Source organism: Antennarius striatus, chromosome 9 (genome assembly GCF_040054535.1).
Source record: "Antennarius striatus isolate MH-2024 chromosome 9, ASM4005453v1, whole genome shotgun sequence".
Taxonomy (NCBI): domain Eukaryota; kingdom Metazoa; phylum Chordata; class Actinopteri; order Lophiiformes; family Antennariidae; genus Antennarius; species Antennarius striatus.
Window position 1 is genome coordinate 23,645,001 of NC_090784.1, and position 18,762 is coordinate 23,663,762.

Sequence of the window (18,762 nt, forward strand, 5' to 3'; positions counted from 1 at the left end):
GGGGCAGGTGAGGACTGGGGCCCCCCGGTGCTACTGGTGGACGACCTGAGCGTCCTCCTGAGCCTGGGGGTGAGCGTCGGAGCCGTGCTGGACTTCAGCCACTACTGCCGCGCCGCCGTCTGCTCCCAGCTGAAGGTTTCCCAGCATTCTCTCTGTTTTTGGACCGTCATCGATTTAAAGGAGGCGGCGTTAGGATGACATCATCGTATCCGTGTTCCTGCAGGGCAACGCGGTGATGCTGACGCGCTGCGACGGGGAGGAGGAGGCAGATGAAGGAGACGATGAGGGGCCGGAGAGACTTCTGAAGGGCTTGACCCACCAGTGCAGCCTGGCCCTCCACGTACAGGGTCTGCCGACTGGTTTCTGCAGGGACATACATGGACAGGTGTGTTTTTCCGTCCCGATCGAACATCATTATAGGAACACACAAACTTTTTCTGATAATCTAATGATGGTCTTTATGAATCAATCTGTTTTCAGTTGGAGGTGTGTTGGAGGAGGAGACGACGTGACGAGCCCCACACACACAGGAAACTCTTTCAGTACAAAGTGAACGATAAAGGGGCCTCCTTCTTCGCTCGGGGGACGTCCAGCGCTGTCCTCTGACTGTTTGGTCTCACTTGAACAACTAACTCTCGGTTGGTGAACTTCACAAACCATCTGACCACATTTGGAAGCCTGCTGGTGTCAAAGACTCAGACAGTCTGGAAGAAAGAGGAGTGATCTGATCGTCCAAACCTGAACGGCACGTCAGTCTCCTGATGTTGTGACGATGATGTCATCTCCCCAACAACTCCTCCAGTGGAGTTCTTCACCATTAGCACGCCAGTGGCTCGCTAAAGGCTTCACATTCAATACTGGTTTCAAAACTCAGATACCAACCCAAACGTTGGAATCACAAAACTCACTTTATGTATTGATGTCAGACGGATCCCTTGAGCGTATGAATGCAGAACATGAGTTATTTTTGTTGATATTATTGTATTCATGGCTGATATATTGCTGATCAATAAAGGGAAAGATAATAATGAAGACTGTAAGAATTGATCGTCTTCTTCTTCTCCTCTGGGCTTTTCCCTTCAGGGGTCTCCACAGCGAATCAGTGTCCTCCATCTAACCCTGTCTTCTCATCCTCTTCTCTCACACCAACTACCTTCATGTTCTCTTTCACTACATCCATAAACCTCCTCTTTGGTCTTCCTCTAGGCCTCCTGCCTGGCAGTTCAGAACTCAGCATCCTTCTACCAATATATTCACTATCTCTCCTCTGGACATGTCCAAACCATCTCAGTCTGGCCTCTCTGACTTTATCTCCAGAACCTCTAACATGTGCTGTCCCTCTGATGGACTCATTCCTGATCCTATCCTTCCTGGTCACTCCCAGAGAGAACCTCAGCATCTTCATCTCTGCTACCTCCAGCTCTGTCTCCTGTCTTTTCCTCATTGTAAGAATTGATGTCTAAAACAAAGCGCAGCGGGTGTAGTTCCCAGTGTGGCCGCTAGGGGTCGCCGTGTCGCTGCTGTCCAGTCGGTGGAGAGGTCGGAGTGGAGAGGTCCTACCGGGGCTCTGGAGCTCCTACCGTCAGTCAGCATCACGTCCACGGCACCGACTAAACCTCCCGTTAACGTCCCGGAATAAAGGATTAGCAGCGGACGTTCACCGGCTGATCCTGAAGCGCAACAGAAACGAGTACCGATGGGAGTTCCTGACGTTTAACCAGGCAAGTGTGCGAACGAGTCAGCTAGCATTAGCATCACACCAGCTATGTAGCCATTAGCTCCGTGACGGAGGAAAGCATGGCAGCTGATGAAACACCTGATGGTACAGAGCTGGATGGACACCAGTGGTTCAGAAGCTCATGTTTATTTGTCGAATCCGGGTTTTATCCTGGACCATATTCAATCATAGACGTCACCGTGCTAAGCTAGCTAACTTCAGTGTTAATGTGGTGCTGTTAGCTTAAAAGTAGTCCAATGTTTCACAGTTCACATCAAATTAATCCGGTCATGTTAAATCACAACATTTCATGTATAAATTCGTTTTATGTACTGGTTAATTTAATTTATTATGCGCACAAATGTCTTTGTTGACACGCAGGTTCACGAACAACCTAACTTAGACAGGTGCTAGTCGTGTAGCTGTGGCTACTAGCTAGTAGCGTTTTGCCATCAAATGTTTACAGGTAAATTAAAGGTGTAAGTAAGATAACACTCCAGTGGGTGTATTTAAATATATTATATTTGAATATATTTGAATAGATGAAATTTGAATGTATTAAAATAATAACTGCGTTATTTTTAAAGTTGTTTTGGTGGTGGAATTCTTTTTTACTCAGGCACCGACTCGGTCGCCCGCTCGTCATTAGCGAGCTAAACATCGCTTGTGCTGTTAAAACAAATATTACGTGAAGAAAGTGGGGAATTTTTGTGTTGGAATTTAATTTTTGTTGTCATGACGACGTGTTAAAATTACTTTTGTGTCCTTAAAGTTGTGGGAGCGCTAATTAAGAGGCTGTTAGCTGACGTTAGCTAGCTGTATTCAGCAGCGCTGCCGTAGCTAAGCTAGCCGTAGCTAGGTGACACACGGGAGAGGGTGCGTTTGTTTGCGGACCGGGGCGCCGCGGTAGCTCGTCCCTGACAGGTGATGTTGCAACCGGGTTGCGTCAGCTCGTTCATCCCGGCGTGTGTTCACCGTCCCGTGGCGGTTTATTTCACCACTCGGGCTAATTTAACACACTTCAAAACAGTTTCTTTGAAGGATTTCTTAGAAATAAAGAAACTCTTTTTGGGGGGTGGGGTGTTCCGTGTCGCCCGTTGTTACAGTGAGGTTACTGATTGACAGGACGCGTCCTCCTTCAGCCCGGCTGTAAAAGGCTGTGATGATCATCTGTGCATCCACAGCTCTGCTCCAGTCAAGCAGAATGCCTCCACGTTATCATGTGGAATTCTAACGCTCTAGATGATCTCAGAATACTTCATTCAGGCATGTAAATGAAACTAAATTTCCCATCATGCCTTTGGAGTCCATAAACCCAGGAGATGCCTTCAAGCTGGGTATATTATGGAGCGTTGAAAAGAGGTAAGCTGAGGTTTTTTTCTCCATTTTCCGCAGAATCGGCATCTCTCCCATTTAAGCTGCTGATACGGATTCATTTGGTGGGATTAAGCAGGAATGTTTTCATTCCCTCACCGGTAGTAGCTGCTACATCCCAGCCCCATCTGGCTGGAAAGAATGGGATCGCTGGTGACCTGCCAGAGGATCCGAAACAACACCGCCGCTCTGGCTCGGGCTCTGGGTGGCTTTCACTTTCCGTGCTGGTTGTGATCGTTTCTGAAGCCGTGGGGGTTGGCCTCGGGCCCACAGTCCTGCTTCACTGTGTTTCCGATCGGCTCAATCCTGGATTAGTTGACTGACGGAGATGCTGCTGAGCCTTTGCCTACTCAGGACCGGCTGTGACACCTGTGGAACGCCGCCACACGCAGCCAAGGAGACGATGGAGGCGTTCCCTGAAAAGTTCTGATCTGTCCTGGGGTGGATTTTCCCTGCTTGAATCTCAGATCGCTCTCAGCCTGTCGGGAGGGGGGCTGTTTTCACCGCGCCGGGTATTTATAACAACACATCAGGAGGCTCCGGAGGCGGATTCCTCCTGGGGAATGTTTCCGTTGCCCCCTGAGGGGACGGGCCGAGCAGTCGCACACGCTGAGCCGAGAGAGGAGCGCTGCGTTCACAACACCGCGACAAAACCCGACGTTTGTGCGCTCAAACTGTGGCGGGGCAGAGAGATAACCCGGTGTGTCGTCGTCGGGTACGATCTGAGGCGTTTGTGTGTGAAACGTGAACACGATTCCTGCTCGCATGTGGCCGGTGTGTGTGTGTGTGTGTGTGTGTGTGTGTGTGTGTGCAGATAAGGATAAGTCTGTTGAGCAAACAGAGGCACGGATTGGGCAGAGGAGCCAAAAGATTTTTTAAATCCGAGGCAGAAATAATTCTGCAAAGCAAATGTTTGAATTATTTTTTTCGCTCTTGCTTTGTTTTAATCTCTGCTGCTTGTTTTCATTTTGAGTTTTAAAAGTTTTCTCTTTCAGCTTCACGGAGGTCAAACATTTCTTTCCGTTTGTCCAACCGTCCCGCAAAGATGTTGGGATGTTTCCGTCTGGAGGGAATGCGTCGACACCCTGTTTTTGTTTTTTATTTTTCCTGCTGCTGAATGAGCCGTGTGTCCTGACACGTGGATGGAAACACAGCAGGCCTGTACTTCAGCGGCGTGTGAGGACACACGTGAAGAACGCAACAAAATAACATGTTTAGGACGGCGGATTCCTCGCCGTGTGAATGCGACACCTGTTTGCGCTCGCCGTCGGCATGGAAACCGACCCGCGGCGGTTTGTTTACGATGTCAGAGATCGTCTGCAAACAGGAGAAAGCGTTCGGATGTCGGCGTTCCCAGAATTCCCTATAATTCCTCACAAGCTGATGATTTTTTGACTCCAAGATTATTTGAATTTAACTCTTTCAGTAACGTTTTAACTGACCTGTACCCCCCCCAGGTCCCTGGATGCCCCCCGCCGCTCCGTCCTCGGCCGCCCGGCGCCTCCCGATGGCTGGGAGTTGACCCCGTCCGCCAGGATGACGCTGCGCGAGCGGCTGAGGGAGAAGATCTCGGCGGCGTTCTACCGCCACGGGCTGCTGTGCGCGTCCTACCCAGTTCCCATCATCCTCTTCACCTCCGCCAGCATCCTGACCTGCTGGTGAGTCTCCGACCGCGTTTAGAGAGCTGGGGGAGTCCGTCAGGTGTATTTGTTTCATGGCTGGTATGAATTTAAACTCCTGCTTTAGAATGAGCTAAAAAGTCTAGTTTGGAATAGTTCAGGTGTTTTTTACATCAGGATGATCCAGCTGGACGTTAGCGCTCTGCTAACGGCACTCTAATAACGGCGCTCTGCTGACGGCGCTCTGCTGACGGCGCTCTGCTGACGGCGCTCTGCTAACGGCGACCACATGGATCTACTTCCTGATAAACCTGGAGCGAACACAAAACCGCGTCTGGCGTCATCACGAACGCGTTATCAAAGCATCCGAAACACGCCTGTGGCGCCGTGTCCTCGGTGCACCTTCCAGCAGGGTGGGGGTGTGAGAAAACCAACCTTGGAGGGAGGGGGGGGGTATTGAAGGCAGGACTGGAGCAGAAGACTGTGAGAAAAGGGCTTCGTGAGAACGGGAGGCCCGTCCGTCCATCTGCTTGTCGGGGGGTGGGGGGTGGGGTGGGGGGGGGCACAATAGAAGGCTTTGTGGAGGTACAGTGACCTCGGAGCGCCGGGGGTGTGTGTGTGTGTGTGTGTGTGGGGGGGGGGGGGTCTAACTGACACACATAGTTCCAAAGGAACAGGAAATTACACCAGAGTGACACGACGGCGTCCGTTTGGCCGATTAGATAACGGTTAATCCTGCTGACTCAGCACACGCTTATCGCATGCACCTCCACCTGCAGGCGAGAAAAGGTTCCACCAATCACATCGCATCTCAAATACAGGAGGGTTTTTCTAAACCCGGACGCTCGTCAGGAATGGAGGGAATCAGGTCACACGTCTGGTTTCTGAACGCAAAACCTTCATCAGGTCAGGGTTTCTACGAAAAGTAGAGCGTCTTTAATTCTCTGGTTCATCGATGACGAGTTTCAGGAACGGCTGACGGTGAGACGGCTGTTTGACGAGGACGTACCCGCCGGGGGCCGCTGCGTCATCGCCACGCCACGCCGCCTCAGCAAAATATGAGATACGAGTTGAGCTTCAGGACACCACCGCTTTGGTGGAGGGATACGACATCAGTGAGACGGATCTCGTTCTTTACCACGTGTTGGCGGATGGATACGTTGACGCTGCTCTTCTCATAACTACGTCACACGCTGACGTGGGGTTGGTCTGTGAGGTTCTGGTGGTTTTGGGCATGTTGTGGTCACATGATGGTTGTGGTCACATGATCATCCAGCAGAGAGAAGGAATGCTGGGACGAAACAAAGACGCTGTTCTCTCCATCACGGGGGGGCGTGGAGCTTCATTATCTATCAGTCCCTCCTGACGCCAACGAAAGTTCAGCCCGTTACTTATGTGTCAGGGTTACCTAACGCTGTTTCAACACACACACACACACACACACACACACACACACACACACACACACACACACACACACACACACACACGCTCTCAAAGGGAACTTGTTTCATAAGTTCCACCCGTTTCCAGGAGAAACGGGGGTGGGGTGGGTCTCATCAGGCAAGAAACACCGGAGGGGCTGGTTGTGTGTCCACACACACCTTGAACACACAAGCACGCACACACACACACACACACACACACACACACACACACACACGCGTGTCACGTGTTTGGTGGATTGTTTGAAACACACTTGGTGTGTTCAGAGGTGGTTTCTGGTCCGGCAGCAGGAGGTCAGCGGGTTCAGGAGGGATAACAGCAAACAGCCATTCCTGGTCGACCTCTGACCTCTTCGTGGAGGTGCATGTTGGGATAGCTTCTGTCAGATTAGCATTCTAGGGATCAATACCGGCACGTTTCAGCTCTGAAACAGCCCCCAAATACACGTGGTGTCAGGATGAGGAACTAGAAAACCAAGTATCTGTCCTGTTTGGATCAGATTTGAGACGTGAAGTAGAACCTCCAGTAGAACCTCCAGTAGAACCTCCAGTAGAACCTCCAGCAGAACCTCCAGCAGAACCTCCAGCAGAACCTCCAGCAGAACCTCCAGTAGAACCTCCAGTAGAACCTACAAACACAGACTCTGTTTGGACGTGAACTTCTTCTCACCCCGTTTCTTTTTGCCCCTCCCAGTTACCCCTTACTGAGGCTGCCCCTGCCCGGGACGGGTCCCGTGGAGTTCACCACCGGGGTGCGGGATTACAGTGTCCCTTCCCATGAGCCTCAGGGAGACCTGGGAGAGCGGCCCGACTGGGTAGGAGAAAGTGTAGCTCATGTTTATGGAAACGCTTCACACACAGGTGTGTGTTGACTCTGTGTGTGTGTGTGTGTGCAGTACCGGGGCCCCCCGGTGGCGTACATCCAGCAGGTGTTGGTGAAGGCGGCGGTGTCTCCGTGGGACAGCAGCCTGGTCCCGGTGGACGTGTTCCGGTCGCCGCTGGGCCGCGCCTTCAGCCTGCTGGAGGAGATCCGGAACCACGTCCACGCCGACGGGTAGGGGCGCCACGCGGCCGATGACGCGGCTCAAACAGGAAGTCCGTTTAATTCACGTCCTGTTCGTGCAGCTCGGGCCCCCGCAGCCTGGAGTCGCTGTGCCTGCAGGTGAGCGATCTGTTTCCGGGGTTACGCCGGATGCAGTCGGTGCTGCCCGAACACGGCTGTCTGCTGGTCTCCCCCGGCAACTACTGGCAGAACCAGCGCGAGCTGTTCGACTCGGACCCCGACCCCATCAGGACCATCCAGAAGCACGAGCCCAAAGGCCTGCACACCTCGGCCACGCTGCGAGGTGGGCGGGGCCAGAGGGGGTAGCGGGGGTAGCCTCAAACGTTCTGCCACTCATGTTCCTCGCTGTTTTTTCAGACCTGCTGTTCGGCGTCCCGGGGAAGCACACGGGGGTCAGCCACTACAACAGGAAGCGGGTGGTGACCTACACCATCACCCTGGTGCTCTCCACCTACGACGCCGGGTGAGTCGCCCCCCAGGAGGGACGCCGTCCGTCTGTTTCTGGAGTCGTTGATGCTAACGATGGCGTCCGTCTCGACTCATGCAGGTTCCTGGGCAGCCTGCGCGCCCGCCTGAAGCAGCTCCACCCCTCGGCCAATTGCAGCCTCCGAGACGATCACATGGTCCACGTCCACTTCAAGGAGGAGATCGGCATCCCGGAGCTCATCCCGCTCGTCACCACCTACATCATCCTGTTCGCATACATCTACTTCTCCACACGTCAGTGCTGCTTCCTCCTCCTCCTCCTCCTCCTCTTCCTCCTGGTTCTTCCGTCTTCTTCATCCCGACTCGCGCTGCTTAATCTCAGAATCATGCCACAGATTAGTCGCGTGTTTTTGTGCCAAGGTTATTCCCGTCTGGTGTTGGATAATCCTCGTGCGAGAACCTTGTTCACCACTGTCAGACCGCACTCACCTACCGCCAATCCAAACGAATGAACACACACTCAAAACACACCAAATTCATTTTCACACTCAGATTCACTGTCGTAAATGATTAGGGTTAAATAATTTAACCCTTTAAAGGCTGAACTATGAAATAACACAAAAATCTAACTTTTGAAAAGTAAGGTCCTAGTAGAACTTTGACAAATTTGTCAAAAATACTTTTTTACATAAATTAGTAAAGATGGAGTTTATTATTGTTTTTGGTAAATCTGAATTTTTTTGGCGTGCAAGATGCAGATGCATTTGTCTGATTGTGTAAATCAGGTTTTTCAGGAAAACATACCATAATTGAGCGCGCCTGAATATAAATCGCACCAAATACATTATAAAAGAAACTTATTTTGAACCAACGTAAGCGACGCGCGTTGAGGTGTAACTTGAGATTATTACACAGATAAATTCTGAACATTTTAGTGACTGCTCTTTTCTGTTCGGTAGAAAGAAAACACGGCTTGTCGTTTTGTGTTTGTGTGAAAAAGTCCAGAAAATACTGCAATCAAACTGATGTAGAAATCCGGGAATTGGTGGAGGTAAAAATGTTTCTTCTTCTTCCCCCCTGCAGGTAAGATCGACATGGTGAAGTCCAAGTGGGGGCTGGCTCTGGCGGCCGTGGTGACGGTCCTCAGCTCGCTGCTCATGTCGGTGGGGCTCTGCACGCTGTTCGGCCTGACGCCCACGCTCAACGGCGGGTAGGACGCCAACCGCTCCCTTCTTTTGAACTACCAGCGGGTTCCACTCCCCCCCCCGTGGGTTTGTCTGTCACATGGTGTTAAAACATGTCGTCATCAGCGAAGACTGAAAACGTCCTCCGAGAAACGTTCACGAAAGAAGCTCGGTTTGTTCGTTCAGCTCGTGAAACAAAATGCACGATGTCGCTCTTAGTTTAGAAGTGAGATCAGGATTTTATCACGACCAATCGACCAATCACAGCCCGGCTGTGAGGCGGAGGGAAGTGGTTTGATTGAACGTCGTCCGTTAAACTGGAGCTACGTCACACATTTTTGCTTTTGGGCCAGACGACAAGTGAGAGTTGGCAAATCAGAAAGAGGAAGTGTGAAAATAAAAATGTCTAAGGGGGAATATTATAATCAATAATCGTTCTAAGAGGAGGAGGAGGAGGCGGAGCTAATCCAACATATTCTCTGACAAGAAAATTATTGCAAACCGGAGATTAGGACTAGGATTTACTGTCGCGGTCGACCGCTAACGGTTTCATCACCGTGGGTTCTGTTGTTCTCAGAAAGACACACACACACACACACACACACACACACACACAGACACACACACACACACACACACACACACGTTTACTGACTTCCTCTGCCTCGACTCTCATGGATCTATGTTAATGTTTCCAGTAAAGGGGGGGGCAGTAAGGTCAAACGTGATGCAGACGGGGTCGGGGGGGCGTGGCCATCAGTGGGACGTCATGTTTACATCCATATTGATCCGTAGCCGTCGTCCAATCGCTGCTGAGCTGCTAGCGAGTGGCTGTGGCGTGATCACGGCTCACCGCCGTCCAACCACTGACCTGCAGCGGCGCGACGTGTGCAGACGAGTTGTTTGTTATGATGTAACTTCCTCTCTGACCCAGTTACGCTGCACCGCCACAATAAAAGCTAATCTATTCATTTCATCTCTGCCGTCATTAAATGTTTCCTGCCTTGAATATCTGCCCCCCCCCCCCGTCTGCAGGGAGATCTTCCCCTACCTGGTGGTGGTGATCGGCCTGGAGAATGTCCTGGTGCTCACCAAGTCGGTGGTGTCCACCCCCGTCGACCTGGAGGTCAAGCTCCGCATCGCTCAGGGTGAGAGGTCGGCGATCTGTTGATTGATCGGAGCGTTACCCCGACAACCACTGAGCGTCTGTCTCCTCTGCCCCCCAACCCCCCAGGCCTGAGCAACGAGAGCTGGTTCATCATGAAGAACATGGCCACCGAGCTCTGCATCATCCTCATCGGGTATTTCACTCTGGTCCCGGCCATCCAGGTAACGGACCCCCCCAAAACAGACAGGACGTTTTACTGCAGCCATATCCTGGCCAAACAGGAAGTCAGGGGTCAGATTTCACAATAAAAGTCAGATGAGAAAAAAGATTTAAACATGAAAACTCGACTCAATCTGAGCAGGTGATCAAACTACGGTGGGTTGTTGGTTCTACTCTCACGTCTCCGCTGCCCCCCCCCCCCAGGAGTTCTGTCTGTTCGCCGTCGTGGGTCTGGTGTCCGACTTCTTCCTGCAGATGTTCTTCTTCACCACCGTCCTGTCCATCGACATCCGGCGCATGGAGGTGAGAGGTCACCTGACCCCGCCCCCGTCAGCTCGCATCCATTAAAGCACGACTGTCATCACAGGTGTGTCGTGTGTCAACAGGAGCGCTAGTGTGGCTAACTGTTAGCACACGTAGCTAGGTTCACACGCGGGGTCACGCAGAGTTCAGCACATAGTTTCACATCACGGCTCCCCCACTGGTGAAAACCTCTTATTGTGTCGCAACCTGACACACACACACACACACACACACACACACACACAGAAACCTTTCATAGGAGTTTAGCTCAGTGGCCCGACAGGTTCTTTAGCTCCATAATCCCATAATCCCACATATGAGTAAAGTTTAAGATAATCCAGAAGAATATTAAGTATGTCAGAAGTCCAGCGAACGGACTATTTCTGATACAGTAGTCTGACGTATCCATCCGCCAACACGTGGTACAGAACGAGATCCGGTCAGACGTCTCCCCTCCCCCCACAGCTGGCCGACCTGAACCGCCGTCTGCCGGCGGAGGCGGGACTTCCCCCGCCGAAGCCCGGCCCCCTTCGCCCACGCGAGGTGCCCCCTCCCCCGCGGCCCTCCCCCCACACCATCACCCTGCAGACGCCGGCCTTCAGGAACCTGCGTCTCCCCAAGAGGCTGCGTGTCGTCTACTTCCTGGCCCGCACGCGCATCGCGCAGCGCGTCATTATGGTGAGGCCACGCCCCCCGCTACAGCGCTGAACCAATCAGAACATCTGACCGATCATCTGACCGTCCCCCCCCCCCCCAGGCCGGTACTGTCATCTGGATCGGCATCCTGGTCTACACCGACCCGGCCGGGATCCGCACCTACCTGGCGGCGCAGGTGTCGGAGCAAAGCCCCCTGGGAGATTCCGGGGGAGCCGGCCTGCCCCCCCACCTGAGCGTGGGCCCCGTCTTCCGCGGGGGAGACCCCACCAGCACCCTCAGCATCCACCCCCCGCCGGATCCCACGCCCTTGCCTGAAAACCAATCACAGGGACACCCCGGCGCCGCCAGGGCGGGGCCCATCCCCCAGGCTCCGCCCCCTGTGCCCCAGATCACCTGGGGGGCGGAGGACGAGGAGGGGTGGAGGCGGCTCTCCTTCAGGCACTGGCCTTCGCTGTTCGGCTACTACAACATCACCCTGGCCAAGAGGTGAGTGACGCTGGGGGGGGGGCGCGATGGGGCGGTCCAGGGGGGTGACTCACCGTCTCTGTTCGTCCCGTTTCAGGTACATCAGCATCCTGCCGGTCGTCCCGGTAACCGTGCACCTTACCCCCCAGGAGGCTATCGAGACGCGACACCCCCAGGACACCAGGCACCCCCCCCCGCCGCTTCCCAAAGTGTCGGCGGACCTCCAGACGGACCTCACCCTCTACAAGTAGGTCCAGAACACCCCCAGCGGGGTCCTGATGGGAGGTTACCGTGGTTACCGTCACCATGGGAACCGTCTTTAACTCACCGGCTGCCACAGGCATCGAGTCACGTTTTTTATCGGGGAGAGATGGGCGGAGCTTGTCAGTGAAAATTAGGCCTTATCGTTTATCGTCTCTCACACACACACACACACACACACACACACACACACACACACACACACACACACAGGGTCACGGCCGTGTGTGTCGTTGAACTGATTGTGGGCGGACCTTGAAATCATCTTCTGTCTTCCTCACCTGGAGGGGGCGGAGTCAGCTGACCTGAGGTTGAGGTCGGTACTTCCTGTCCCACACGGCGCTCCAACAAACGCGTCTGAAGGTCTCACCTCTCAGCTGATAGGAAGGCTATCAGCCGGCGCTCGGGTCAGGGTTAAGACCTTCACGGCGAGGACGCCGCGATAAAGACGAGCGAACGGGATTATCTTCTAATCCCTAGAAACGATGTGTGAATACGACAAGAGAACGGTAACAGGAAGTCATGTGATTCCCTCCGTCCCATCATTTCCTGTGCACCGTCTCAGAGACAGGAAGTACCGCCGTGGCTCCGCCTCCTGACCTCGGTCGGACGACGGGTTGAGTTCGTCGAGCGTCGGAACTGGTTCTGTGGGTAGAAGTCACACCGCTCTGCCAGGTTTCATCTGGCTTGTGCCACGTTCCAGTGGGCGTGGCCTGGGCGTGGCGTGGGCAGGCCACCCGGGTCACGCTGTGAGCGGCGAGGGGGTGCAGAACTTCTCTGAGCCTTTCGGTTCTCCGTCTGTCTGGTTGATTGATGAGGAGTTCATCTTACAGGGGGGTGTGATGTTTGTTTAAAAAATAACTTGGCGTGGAGGGGGCGGGGCTTAATGTCGGAGGCTCCAGACGTTTGCACACACTTTTGTGTTTTATGATTCTGTCCCCCCCCCCCTCAGGGTGGCGGCTCTGGGCCTGGCGGCGGGGGTGGTGCTGGTCCTCCTGCTCTTCTGTCTCTACCGGGTTCTCTGCCCGCGGAACTACGGCCAGAACGGCGCCGTTCACGGGCGGCGTCGCCGCGGCGACCTGCCATGTGATGACTACGGCTACTCACCGCCCGTCAGCGAGATCTCACCGCTGCTGCTGAGGGGCCACAGCATGGTGAGGAACCACTGGCCCCGCCCACTCAACCGCTGATGGAACCATGTGTTTTTACTATTACTGGAAGTCCTCAACATACAAACACAACCGGTTCACAGAAGCTGTTCATAAGTAGAATTGTTCATAAGTCGTTATTTATTAAGTTTCAATCTATGATCTCAATTTGAAGTCATTTCAATGTCATTACTACTGTAAATACTACAGTAATGTCATTACTACTGTAAATACTACAGTAATGTCATTACTACTGTAAATACTACAGTAATGTCATTACTACTGTAAATACTACAGTAATGTCATTACTACTGTAAATACTACAGTAATGTCATTACTACTGTAAATACTACAGTAATGTTTTTACTACTGTAAATACTACAGTAATGTCATTACTACTGTAAATACTACAGTAATGTTTTTACTACTGTAAATACTACAGTAATGTCATTACTACTGTAAATACTACAGTAATGTCATTACTACTGTAAATACTACAGTAATGTCATTACTACTGTAAATACTACAGTAATGTCATTACTACTGTAAATACTACAGTAATGTCATTACTACTGTAAATACTACAGTAATGTTTTTACTACTGTAAATACTACAGTAATGTCATTACTACTGTAAATACTACAGTAATGTTTTTACTACTGTAAATACTACAGTAATGTCATTACTACTGTAAATACTACAGTAATGTTTTTACTACTGTAAATACTACAGTAATGTCATTACTACTGTAAATACTACAGTAATGTCATTACTACTGTAAATACTACAGTAATGTCATTACTACTGTAAATACTACAGTAATGTCATTACTACTGTAAATACTACAGTAATGTCATTACTACTGTAAATACTACAGTAATGTTTTTACTACTGTAAATACTACAGTAATGTCATTACTACTGTAAATACTACAGTAATGTTTTTACTACTGTAAATACTACAGTAATGTCATTACTACTGTAAATACTACAGTAATGTTTTTACTACTGTAAATACTTAAGTACTATTCCCTCAGACTGACCACTGTAAAACCTGTAGCGTGTAGTGTTGCTGCCCCCGTGGGGGTTGTGGCAGACAGCGGAACTGCAGTACGATCGTTGGATATGGTGAAGTGCGTTTGTTCGTATCTCTGAATGTTCATATGTTGAGGACTTCCTGTATCTGTTTCCTCCTCTCAGCCAATCGTCTTCTGTCTTGCAGGACATCGAGTGTCTGGCTAGCGACGGGATGCTACTCGCTAGCTGCTGCCTGGCGGGACAGATCCGGGTGTGGGACGCCCAGACGGGCGACTGCTTGACGGTCATCCCTAAGAACGGGTGAGGAGGGGGCGGAGCCCCTGTTGTGTTTACGGGGGCGTGGTCCTCTCTGATTGGACCACGCTGACATCTGCTTTCCCGCTCTCTGCCCCGCCCCCAGGCTCCGGCGCAGCAGCAGCAGTGGCTGCTGGGAGCAGCGTGACGTGTGGGAGGCCCTGAGCGCCGCCGCCGACTCCGAGTGCTTCCTCCCCGACGGCCCCCCCACGGTCGCCGCTGGCGACGGCCAATCGGAGGAGGACGAGCGCCCTCTGCGACGCCGCTCCGCCCCCTCCCCCCTCCGGCCCGCCCTGTTCACGGACCAGCCTGACCTCACCCCCCTGATCGACACCAACTTCACCTTCCAGCCCCCCTCCCACCTGGCCACGCCCCCCCGGGGGGGCTTCGACTTCGGGGGTCTGGTGGAGCGCGCCTACATGGAGCACGAGTCGCCGTCGCCCTCCGCCTACCCCACCCCCTCCTCCGCCTCCTCCTCCTCGCCGCCGCTGCAGAGGACTCCCAGCCTGGGCGGCGACGCCCCCTTCCCCCCCCAGGAGAGGACGGCCCTCGCCGAGGGAGGGGCGGCGGCCGACTGGGAGAGCTCCGTCTGGGCCCTTGAGCTGAGGGGAAACCTGATCGCCGCCGGGCGGAGCAGCGGGAAGCTGGAGGTGGGTGGACGCTTTAACCCCGTCACTGCCGGAGCGATACGCCCCGCCCCGTGCTAACGGCGCGCTAAGCTAACACTGTGTTCGCTTGCAGCTGTGGGACGCCGTCGAGGGATCGCTGCGCTGCTGCAACGACGATGGAGCGTCCGGGATCACGGCCCTCGCCTTCCTCAACAACAGGTGACCCCCCCCCCCCCCACGTTTAGGTGTCGGTTCCGTCGCGCTGATGATGCTCCTCCTCGCCCTCAGGATCGTGGCGGCGCGCCTCAACGGGTCTCTGGACTTCTTCACCGTGGAGATCAACAAGCCTCTGTGTCTGCTGCAGTACCGCGGTGAGCCACCGGGGGGCGCCGTGACGCCGGGTTCATCTGGTTTGAGTGATTCCACCCCGTCTCCTCCTCTTCTAGGCGCTCCTGGGCGGGGCAGTGTGCCCCCCTCACCCTGCTACAGCAGCGAGGACGTGATCAGCTGTCAGCTGACGCGCTCCGTGCAGTGCGCCCACCAGAAGCCAATCACGGTGCTGCGAGCGGCGGCAGGGCGTGTCGTCACGGGGAGCCAGGACCACACCGTCCGGGTAGCGATGCCGCGGCAACGTCACCACATTCCCGGCGTCACATCAGGGGTAACCCCTTCTTTTCTGCTCTTTCAGATTTACCGGCTGGAGGACTCGTGTTGCCTCTTCACCCTCCAGGGTCACGCCGGGGGGGTCACCGCCGTCTACATCGACCAGGTGCGCCCCCAACGACGCTAACACGGTTGATTCGCTAACCGTCTCAACGCGCTAACACGCTCTCCCCCCCAGACGATGGTACTGGCGAGCGGCGGGCAGGACGGCGCCATCTGCCTGTGGGACGTCCTGACGGGGAGCCGCGTCAGCCATGTTTACGGTCACCGCGGCGACGTGACCTCGCTGGTCTGCACCACCTCCTGCGTCATCAGCTCTGGGCTGGACGACCTCATCTGCGTCTGGGACCGCAACACCGGCATCAAGCTGTACTCCATACAGCAGGTAGGGCTGTCCGGCCAATCACAGGACAGCAATGCATTGTGGGAAATTCAAGGGTTTCGAATTTACAGCTTTTTTTTTTACAACTTGCGACCTTGTCATTTAACCCTGAAGGTCCTGTTAAAACGACTACACACGTTAACTAATCAGGTCACAAAAGGGCCGTCTCATTAAAGTGTAAAAAAAAGTGTAATTCAGAAATATTTTTTATTCTTTCAGTACATCAGTTTAATTTTCCATTACTTCATTCCTATTTATAGATATATATTTAAAAAAAATTTTTTTTAAATTATATGTTTATATGGAATTTGCCTTTAGAACGCTGTTTTTCTTCCGATGGGAAAAACACAAAATATGGAATATGTCTAAGTTAGTGCACAATGTCATACTTCTGATAGTTATTACAACTATTGGATGAATATACATATATAATATGTAAAAATATATGATTGTAGTAAATGAAAAGTATGTGGTTGTGATGGGAGTCAATTGGACCATTTTTGACCATTTCAAGTTATTGAGTGTACACAATGAAAATCTGCTATTCTATACATTTTCAATGTATAGAATAGCATTCTAAATATTCTAAATAAATATATTTAGAAAATAAAGATGAAATAAAATTACTGGCAAAACTTCATATATTTAGCCCTCTGACACATAAAAGAAAGAAAACATTTTGGGCCCCTAACAGTTCTCAAGGGTTAAGAACCAAAACAACCCAAAAACTGCCACCATTTTCTGTTATTGCTTGAGCTCCACCCCCTTTAACGGCCACGCCCCCCCACACCCCCACTGCAGGAGGCGGGCTGCGGCGCCAGTCTGGGCGTGATCTCCGAGTCGCTGCTGGTGACGGGGGGCCAGGGCTGCGTGTCCTTCTGGGACCTGCACTTCGGGGACCTGCTGCAGACCGTCTACCTGGGGCCGGGCAGCGACGGCCAGGGCGTCCGCCAGCTGCTGGTGCTCGACAACGCCGCCATCGTCTGCGACTTCGGCAGCGAGCTCAGCCTGGTGTACGTCCCCTCCGTGCTGGAGAAGCTGGACTGAGGACGGGGGGGCGGTCCTCCGTTTTTGTTGTTCTACGACACTGATGAGACGTGAACCAATCACGGGACGGCGTCGGATTCAGAAGGAAGTGACTCCAGGACTCGGCGACCTGCTGCGTTTTTATCGGGAGGTGACGTTTACAAGGACGCACCGGTTTGTGCTTTTGTTTGTTTTGTTTTTGTGGCCCTGCCCTCGATGCTGCTGAAGTGGGTGGGGCTCCTTTGCGACTCCGCCCACCCAGAGAGGAAGACGAACCCGTCTCCTTATTTTCCTTATTATTTTTGTTTTTGATTCCCGTTGTGACGATTCATCCGACGAGAAACGTGCAGCCGCGGCGTGTTGAGGTGAGCGGTGTGTGTGTGTGTGTGTGTGTGTGTGTGTGTGTGTGTGTGTGACTGAATGAATGGATTGTGGCCCTTTTTATGGCAAAACTGCTGAGAACAAAAGTGCGTTGGTGATGTGCGAGGAAGAACTGTTTATATAAGTTGGGGGAGGGGCAGGGGGCGGGGCTGTTTTTGTATATGTAAATCTATTATTTATTAGCAATACACTTTTGAATAACAGATTGTTTATGAACGCTAATAACGGCTCTAAAACGAGACTTTAATCATTTCTAAAACAATAAAATGAAAGATAAGTTGTCGGGGGAGGGGCATTTGGGTGCGTGATGTTCGGGGACCGTAGGAACTTTCCCTCCTTTCCCCAGCTTAGCTTAGGGGATCTGGTGGCCCCTGTGTGGCCCCTGGTCAGGCTACCTCCATTTCCAGTCTGCTTGAATTTTTTTACTGTAACTCATCTCAACGGTTTCCCACAATCCCTCAGTCAGTCAGTTATTGGCCGGAATCAATAAATTCGTCAAACTTTACGTTCGTCTGTGATTCTAGGAAATGTTTAAAAATGATTATGATAAAAAAATAACTTTTAACTCTGAATGTAAATGTCGTCTCTGGCCGACACCCATCATCACCCCCCGTTACTGTAACCGGTTAATTTATTAGCTTTGAGCTATCTGTCGTTAACGGTAGAGAAGAGGTTCTTAGAGGCGGGAAGCAGAGCGTCGCTCTTTTTTGTTTACTTCTGTTTTCTAGCAAATGTGAATTTACAGCAAACTTTTTAGGAAATTTAAAACATTTTTTTTTCACCTTCTGGTGGAAAACAAAGAGACCGAGTCCTGAGACCAAATGTGACGTCACAACTCCAAATACATGTAAAGTTTCTGAAAATATGTTCTATAATCATTTTGTCTCATTTTCAATCAAGTTTAAATCGAAAAAACTTTATTTGTACCCATTTTGGTAACATTCCAGTCATCACCCTGGATGCCTCTCACCCTTTGTTTTCCACCAGAAAGTGGATTCATGTATTTCCCAAAATGTGGAGCTATTCCTTCAAGGGGGGGTGGGGGGGTGGGCGTGGCTTTTTAACTTGAATTGTCTTTAAAATGTGGAATTTAGGGGGTGTCTGCCCCCCCCCCAAAGCTGAATAAACAAGGAGATATCTGATGTTTCTTCAGCTGAGGGAAAAGAAACTAGTCTGTAGCCCCGCCCCCCTCCCCTCCTCTGATTGGCTGTCTACAATCTACACAGGCTGTAGCTCTGAGGTAATGTAGTGACTATTTTGTAACGTTGGAGACTTTTTACTAATTTTCCAATAAAGAGGCTTTGATACCAGAACCTGCCGTCTATTGGATTTATTGATCTCTTTATTGGTGATTAATGATTAGCTGTTTTATATTTACAGGT

At 51.9% G+C, this 18,762-nt stretch overlaps 2 protein-coding genes across 6 annotated transcripts in view; both read left to right on the forward strand.

The window, feature by feature from the left end:
- Window positions 1–1,026, forward strand: part of elp6 (elongator acetyltransferase complex subunit 6) — a 2,036-nt gene extending 1,010 nt beyond the window's left edge. For both annotated transcript variants that reach the window (XM_068323982.1, XM_068323983.1), the window contains exons 5-7: window positions 1–135; window positions 224–385; window positions 481–1,026. The exon at window positions 1–135 is cut by the window's left edge and continues 64 nt beyond it. In XM_068323982.1, coding sequence (XP_068180083.1) covers window positions 1–135; window positions 224–385; window positions 481–606 — 423 coding nt within the window. In that variant the 3' untranslated portion in view covers window positions 607–1,026. The remainder of the gene's footprint in view (window positions 136–223; window positions 386–480) is intronic.
- A 516-nt stretch (window positions 1,027–1,542) lies between these two features.
- On the forward strand, window positions 1,543–18,693 carry scap (SREBF chaperone). Of its 4 annotated transcripts, XM_068324444.1 has the most exons (23): window positions 3,610–3,806; window positions 4,549–4,749; window positions 6,850–6,970; window positions 7,052–7,209; window positions 7,281–7,501; window positions 7,576–7,681; window positions 7,766–7,938; window positions 8,728–8,854; window positions 9,864–9,976; window positions 10,063–10,157; window positions 10,360–10,458; window positions 10,924–11,136; window positions 11,216–11,601; window positions 11,678–11,827; window positions 12,794–12,995; window positions 14,211–14,326; window positions 14,427–14,970; window positions 15,062–15,147; window positions 15,217–15,299; window positions 15,375–15,541; window positions 15,617–15,697; window positions 15,770–15,976; window positions 16,775–18,693. In XM_068324444.1, the coding sequence occupies exons 1-23, from the start codon at window positions 3,655–3,657 to the stop codon at window positions 17,018–17,020; spliced, it is 4,047 nt and encodes a 1,348-aa protein (XP_068180545.1). In that variant the 5' UTR covers window positions 3,610–3,654; the 3' UTR covers window positions 17,021–18,693. The 4 variants fall into 4 exon arrangements, with proteins under 4 accessions (XP_068180546.1, XP_068180547.1, XP_068180545.1 ...); XM_068324445.1 differs by lacking the exon at window positions 3,610–3,806 and adding an exon at window positions 1,543–1,721 and having other exon boundaries at window positions 15,217–15,541; XM_068324446.1 differs by lacking the exon at window positions 3,610–3,806 and adding an exon at window positions 3,285–3,603 and having other exon boundaries at window positions 15,217–15,541.
- The last annotated feature ends 69 nt before the right edge of the window (window positions 18,694–18,762 follow it).